Raw genomic sequence first — 7,171 nt, 5'->3', positions numbered from 1 at the left:
TTGGCTAGTGTTGTGTTCTCATAAAGTTCTTGGGCAGCCTTAATTAATGTTATGCTGATATTAGTTTTCTCGGGAGCTTCCCACAGATTTAAACTGGGGCACACTATATGCTTTCTTGAGGTCTACGTAGAGGAGATGTATTTCTTGATTTCTTGTCATCTTTTTCTCAATTATCTGTGTCAGTGTAAATAAATGGTTGACCGTGAATCTACCAGCTCAAATCCCGCTTGTTCTTCGGCCTCCATATCCCGGTATTCTTCCTCACTTCTTTATTTAACCAATTTTCCATAGATCCTTGAAACAGAGCTCAGCACGGAGATTCCTCGATAGTTATCGCAATCGTCTTTACTTCCTTTCTTGTGTATTGTTGTTATATATGATGTTTTCCATTTTAAAATATACTGTATAAAAAGCAAAACACAGATGGAATCAGAGAATCATTTACTCTGTTGACTTTATTTAACTTTTAATTAGTTGTTTTAACAATTAAGGTTCAAAATTCTTTTTCGTATAGTATGACTAGCAATACATAGAACTTTAGCAATCGTATTTCCAGAAGTAGCTTGAAAGTCCTACCGCAAAGCAATTTACTCATCTCTTTGAAATTATCTTAGCTTATTGTAATATCATTCGCCTTTTAGTTGTGTTTGTCCAATTTTTATTGAATCTAAAATTGTTAACTTTTTCCAGTTCGTAATTTTAACGAAAATCTTAACTTCCAGAACTCTTCTTTAACTTCTATAATTGGTGTTCTGCCAGTTCTGCTGATCACCATCACCTTGATCTTATTAATGTTCCTTATTATTTCTTCCAGTCCCGCTTCTATGCCAGATCATATATCATTCACGGTACTCTTCAGTAGTATTTGCAGGTATTCTGAGCCAGTTTCGAGCACAGTACTGCAGTCATTTAAATACTTCAAGTTATTTATTAATTCTCCATTCACAACTCTCTCCCGTGGTCCCTTTGTCCTTTTGAAATTACTCTCTGAATAAACACTGAACGTAGAACTGACCGCAGCTGTGTTTAACTACTGGTTTTATGTTGATTTGTGTCATGATACTGTTATCTATTGAACTTGTAATCACACCGATATTAGTTTTTGTCTATCTCCTATAGAAAAGGGTGTTTCCATTAAAAAGCGTCGAATTGGACCCACCCTGTACACTATTTACATTATTAAGCATATCGCGCACTTATGCGAAGCGCGGCGCGGCGCAGCGCGGCGAATTTTTGATGGGTCCGCTAACTTATGCACGGTTTTGCGTACGCGGTTGGTATTTAAAGTTGTTTTGAGCTGACCGTTTTAATTTTAGTGTTATCTCTATGACGGTTTGATAAAGGTGTGTTAAAATTTCATTATGTGCTCAAGTTCTAGCAGCAGTTCAGAGGGAGATTTTCTTACTTTATGTACAATAGCTGAGGAAGAAGAAATGCGTGAGAACAAAAAAGAAAATCTTGGATTCATAATATAAATATAAAAAGAAATACGTACGGAGAATTCCATCACCTTCACTCAGATCTTCTGGAAGACGAAAGAAAATTTTTCAAGTATTATAGAATGACCCACGAAAAATTTAGTGAACTTCTTTCTTTGTTAAGACCAAGTATAGAGCGTCAAAATTCTAGATTTCGCTGCTCAATTGACGTTATCGAAAGACTTTCAGTTTGTCTCAGGCAAGTTTTTAATATTGTCTAAATAAAATTAATAGAGAATAATTTATATTATTTTATGTAATGCATGCTTTTTAAATGGATAGATTTTTCATTATTCTAAATAAGTAGTCTGTACATTGGTAGAAAATACTTTATTTTATATGTGATGTACAAATAGCAATACATAAATAAAAATTACTTTTGTCCGGGTTCATCGGGCGAAAAGCTGTTATAACTTCGAGGTGGTTCATTGAGAGAAAAGCTGTTATAATTTTGAGGTGAATATTGCAAATTCTCCTCAGAATGGGCTGGAGTTGTATGCATAGGAAGACACTCGAGTGACTGCTGATGCTGTCGTGTTGGAATGCCATACGTGCCTGATGAATAATTTAAATTATACTGAGATGACTGCTGCTGAGAAACATGTGGTTTATATGGTGGCAGTGTATGTATATTTGTACTTTGGGAAGACAGAGTCTGTTGATATGCTGAAGGAGGGGATTCATCGACTTGAGTATATGTTGAGGTGGTAGGCGAGGTGATATTTTTTAATTCTGCTTCATGAATTATCTCTGATATTTTAGATTTAACCTGAATCTGCAATATAGGTGGAAAAGTCCTGACAGATTCCTCAACTGATTGAAAATATTTTGTTAAGTGGTCCTTGGGAGTATGAATTTTTGATTTTTTATAATTGACATATTCCTGAAGTGCTACTGAAGTTGGTGTCTCTTTTACAGAACTATACTTTCTTTTTTTACTGCTTTGTGAAATAGAAGATAAAGGGCTGGGTGCGGATGATGGTGACGCCGGTGAAGGAACCGATACAACTGTATCAACTATACCATCTGATTCAGGTTCTGTGTTGATTATGTCTTGTGTTGAATAATTTGATTGTTGGGGCCTTTCTGCTAAAAATGGTTTCATAAAACTCATTTGCTGTTCTAGTCGCCAAGGCTTTGATTTTGTAGCGGCTTGTCCACTTTTTGTTTGTCTGGACTTCTGTGCTTTTCTGTAGCACTCCCTCAAATTGCGCCATCTTTTTCGGCATTCTTCGGCTGAAAAGATAATTTACCATAAGGTAACATTATTATTCACCTTATACGAGTATTTAGACAAAAATGTAGAAGATAATTTTAAGTAACGAGTAAATAACTTTATGTTTTTTACAGATTTTTGGCAACTGGAGACACCTTTGGAACAATAGCAATGAGCTATCGACTTGGTGAAACTACTGTTAGAGAGATAGTTTATCAAGTGTGTGAAGAAATATGGCGCGTACTATCCCCCAAATTTTTGCCAGTACCCAACAAAGAAAAATGGAAAAATGTAGCAGAAGAGTTCCAACGGAAATGGAATTTTCCAAATTGCGTGGGTGCCCTTGACGGAAAACACGTAATTACAGATAAACCTCCAAATAGCGGTTCACGTTATTTTAACTACAAAAAAAGTTTTAGTATTATACTTCTGGCCTTGGTCGATGCTAATTATAGGTTTTTGGCAATTGATGTTGGATCTTATGGACGTAATAGTGATGGTGGAGTATTTTCTTCTTCAGAATTTGGAAGGAAATTTTTTAAAGATGAGCTAGATTTTCCTGAAAAAAGAAATCTACCAGGAACAAATATATTAATGCCTCATGTAATTGTCGCAGATGAAGCTTTTCCTCTCCATGAACATTTAATGCGTCCATTTCCTGGCTCACAAACTTCAGGACAAGAAGACAAAAAAATATTCAATTATAGACTAAGTAGAGCAAGAAGGGTTTCCGAAAACGCGTTTGGCATTTTAGTAAAAAAGTTTCGTTTGTACCAAAGAAAGCTTCAAATTTCACCTGAACATTTGGATAAAGTGGTTCTTGCAACATGTTGTCTTCACAATTTTTTGAGAGATTGTGATGTAAGTGGTGGGATCTCAGAAGAAGAACAAGAAGATGATAGAACAATACCTCAAGGTCTAATAGATATCCCCGGAATTGGTGGAAATCCATCTCTTTATGCAGTAGATGTCAGGGAAAAATTTAAGAATTACTTTGTTTCTGAGACTGGTTCATTACCTTGGCAAGTCGAAATGGTTAGAAGAGGCAGAAAAAACTAGATATATAATAAGATTATAACGATGACTAATTATACAGGGTTGTTTGAGTTTTAAATAAGTGCAATTTATTTTAGGGGTAGTGTATTTCAACCCCTGTTTTTCAAAGAGAATTTTGGAAATATTTTTAATTTTCATATAAATCATAATATAACTTGATAATATGGCAGCATAAGTTGTAGATTAAATTTCGTTGGAATTTGACTTTCGAAAAATCGGTTTGCCAAAAATAAGCTTTTTACGTCAAGCAGTTTAAGCAGAATCGTGGTTAAGAAATTACCCAACTTTTTGGAACACCCTGTATGATTTTTTAAAAAAATTCATAATATGTAAAAAAAAAACAAATAAATTATGCTTGTCCAAGCGTTTTCCCGAAAGACTAACCGTTTTTTAAATAACAAATATTGTAATATTTGAGGGGCGTTTTCACACTCTTGGAATTTGAGATTCGAGAAACCCCTCCTTATCGAACCTCTACACCCCACAGTCAATCCGTTTGCCAAAAATCAGCTTTAAACGTCAAGCAGTTTAAGCAGAATCGTGATTACTCTATGGTCATATTTTATGAAACACCCTGTATACATTTATAAAAAATCTTAAAATATGTAAAACAACAAAATAAAATATACGTGTGTAAGCGTTTTTTCGGAAACTTGACCGTTTTTTAAATAAAAAATATTGTAATATTTGAGGGGTGGTTTCACCCTCTTGGAACTGGCATTTCGAAAAATCCCTTCTTATCGAACCTCTACACCCTAGAATCAACCTGTATGCCAAAATTGAGCTTCTTACGTTGAGTGGTTTGAGCAGGATCGTGATTAATCAGTATGTCAGTCACTTAAGGATTTTATATATTAGTATAGATAGATAACTAATAGTTTTAGGTATATAAAACTATATACAAAAAATTATAGAATTTTACTCAGAATCTCTGCGTAAAATATGTGCTCTCTACATTTAAAAGAAATATTAAATTGGGCATCTCTTAAACTTCTCTAAAATTTGTTCTTTGTAGTCTTTTGTTGTAATTGTTAAAATAAATGAGATAATGAACAAAGAACTTTAGTCTATCCTTCACTCACCCTGTACAACAAATTCGTACTACGTTTATGTACCGCTACCCACTCCATAAACTTGGGAAATAATTAAAATTTCATACCTTTTATTCCGCATTTTTCTTCAATTTCTTCCCAAATATTGTCCCTTCTCAATTGATTATGATAATTGGGATCTCCAATATCATATATCTCTTTATAACTTTGTATAATTAAAATGAACGTTTCATCATCCATGATAAAACAATAATTAAATTACAAGTACTAAACAAACTCAAACGAAACAAAACGGCTCTTGATTAAACGTAACCTAAATGCCAATTAGTAATACATTAATCGTAGAATCCTTCATCCGAAGACACCCGAAATAGATTTCGAAAATGACCGAAAACAGAGATAGTTTCCGCAGACCACCGCGCACTAGGGCACGCGAAGCGCGCCGAAGAGAATTTCCTCGCTTTGGATTCCAGGTCTGCAACGAACGGCGCTTCGGCGCGCGGTGCAAGCGGTTGCTTCGCTTGAGTCAGCGGACGTGCATTATATAACACAAATTTAATCCGTTGCACGGTTTTTCGCCGCGCTTCGCCGCGCCGCGCTGCGCATAAGTGCGCGGTATGCTTTAGGCAACTCTTCACAAAACGTCGATCTGGGTATAATTTGAATGTCATTTCTACTAATTGTGGAGGAATTAACCTGTATCTGATTCTAAATGACGTTTCCAAATCATACCCTCAATGGTACGAAGTTCGACTTCCTAAAAACTTCCTCACACCACTTCGGTACATTAGGCCTAAAGTCGCGTACCTAAACCTTATCATTTAATTTAAATGCTTCGTCACTTTTAGAACTGTAATATTTTTTTGTATAATTATTTTTATTTTCTACTTGAATTGCCGTATTTGGCATTATTAATAAATCAAATTTAGTATGAATGTGCCTTCTAAATATTAAATTTCGTGGTTTTTCCCTCGTAGTGGTGTGAGGGGTATTTCTATAATGAAATAAAAACAGAGATTAGTTGAAATTGGTATTTTTAAACCTAAAGAATTTTCTGAATGGGATACGCCTATTCAGAATTGTTATGTATTTTTTAATCTACACTGGAAACTCTTACTCTCACAATTTCTTATATATAGAGCACACACAAATGTTCTGCAATCACTGTTTCACGTATTAAACTTCTCATTATTATGGTTTATTTTCATTTTTGAATAATATCTATTAGTTTTGCGTGTTTTGTTTTGTTTAACATTTTATATTTTATGTTTTTATGTGATATAGCAACACTTAACATCTCTGGATTTTAGTATGCGGATTTTTTTCGGAGTTTTTTGCTTCATTACGAATATCGTACAAAAACATAAAATATAAAATGTTAAACAACACAAAACACGCAAAACTAATAGATATTATTCAAAAACAAAAATAAATAATAATAATGAAAAATTTAATACGTGAAACAGTGATTGCAGAACATTTGCGTGTGTGTGTGCTCTATATATAGGAAATTGCGACACCGTACACAAGAGTAACGAGTTTTTCCGCCTATCACAATTCTGTATCGCCGATCCTGGCAATACTGTATCAGTGCTTTAGAATCGGAAATATATTTTTTGTATCAGAGTTTATTTCGGGTTTTCTGTAATATCCACTTTTCTTTCCTCGTCATCGTCATATTCAGTAGTAAATTTGTCATCTTCATTCTAATAGTCTTGTATGAACTGTTACAATCGTTCTTGCTCTGCCTCATATGAGTATATATAAAAATAATACTTTATCACGACTTACTCATTTTCAGTTAAAACAAATCTGAAAAATATCTTATCTTATTCGATATTATAAAATTATTGATGTAAAAAGAGTATCACAAACGATTGGGCGCGTACTACACTCCCCATATGAGTATACACAGGAGAAAAACACAAGAGGCTGAAAACTGGTAAACTTATTCAAATAGTTTTTAAAAATTTAATAAATAAAAAATAAATAAAAAAGTACCAGTACAGATGATGGTAACTTTATCTGTTTGTATTTTTATTAAATTACAGCTTTTGCGGAACATGTACGTTTATAGAGAAGGGTTTTATTTGAGATACACCCTCGCGCCGCCCTCTCTGGAAAAACATCACCTGTCTTTCCGCGTTGCCGCGCGACCCGGCTCACAAAGTCGGTCCGATGTTATATCAAACGGCGGCCGATCTTCTGCCAATTAGAATTACGCCGACTGACATTGACCTGGCCGCCTCTCCAGAGTCTCGCACACACATACATTGTCACTAAGAACTAAGAACCGTAATTGAATGGAGCCGGCTTCGAAACAACCCTTTGTAAAACGCACCCTAGATCGGTAGCGTTCCGCCATTCTT

At 34.6% G+C, this 7,171-nt stretch overlaps 2 protein-coding genes across 2 annotated transcripts; one reads left to right on the top strand and one right to left on the bottom strand.

The window, feature by feature from the left end:
* The first annotated feature begins 1,183 nt into the window (after positions 1-1,183).
* On the top strand, positions 1,184-3,980 carry LOC115885489 (protein ANTAGONIST OF LIKE HETEROCHROMATIN PROTEIN 1-like). Its single transcript, XM_030904431.1, has 2 exons — positions 1,184-1,677; positions 2,829-3,980. The coding sequence occupies exons 1-2, from the start codon at positions 1,562-1,564 to the stop codon at positions 3,751-3,753; spliced, it is 1,041 nt and encodes a 346-aa protein (XP_030760291.1). The 5' UTR covers positions 1,184-1,561; the 3' UTR covers positions 3,754-3,980.
* On the bottom strand, positions 1,795-5,425 carry LOC115885490. Its single transcript, XM_030904432.1, has 2 exons — positions 4,910-5,425; positions 1,795-2,714 (listed from the first exon to the last, which is right to left on the bottom strand). Exons 1-2 carry the CDS (start codon positions 5,040-5,042, stop codon positions 1,852-1,854), a joined length of 996 nt encoding a protein of 331 aa, XP_030760292.1. The 5' UTR covers positions 5,043-5,425; the 3' UTR covers positions 1,795-1,851.
* Between the last annotated feature and the right edge of the window lie 1,746 nt (positions 5,426-7,171).

Source organism: Sitophilus oryzae, unplaced genomic scaffold (assembly GCF_002938485.1).
Source record: "Sitophilus oryzae breed Bouriz unplaced genomic scaffold, Soryzae_2.0 scaffold_395_pilon_pilon, whole genome shotgun sequence".
In the NCBI taxonomy this organism is placed as follows: Eukaryota; Metazoa; Arthropoda; class Insecta; order Coleoptera; family Curculionidae; genus Sitophilus; species Sitophilus oryzae.
The sequence above is the reverse complement of the archived record's forward strand: the minus strand, read 5'-3'. Positions and strand labels throughout refer to the sequence as shown.

Bases quoted from the DNA above. Each gene is read 5' to 3' on its own strand.
- LOC115885489 (XM_030904431.1), top strand. From the start codon at position 1,562: ATGACCCACGAAAAATTTAGTGAACTTCTTTCTTTGTTAAGACCAAGT. The intron at 1,678-2,828 runs GCAAGTTTTTAA...TGTTTTTTACAG, and splicing joins AGACTTTCAGTTTGTCTCAG to ATTTTTGGCAACTGGAGACA.
- LOC115885490 (XM_030904432.1), bottom strand. From the start codon at position 5,042: ATGGATGATGAAACGTTCATTTTAATTATACAAAGTTATAAAGAGATA. The intron at 2,715-4,909 runs GTATGAAATTTT...TTATCTTTTCAG, and splicing joins AGAAAAATGCGGAATAAAAG to CCGAAGAATGCCGAAAAAGA.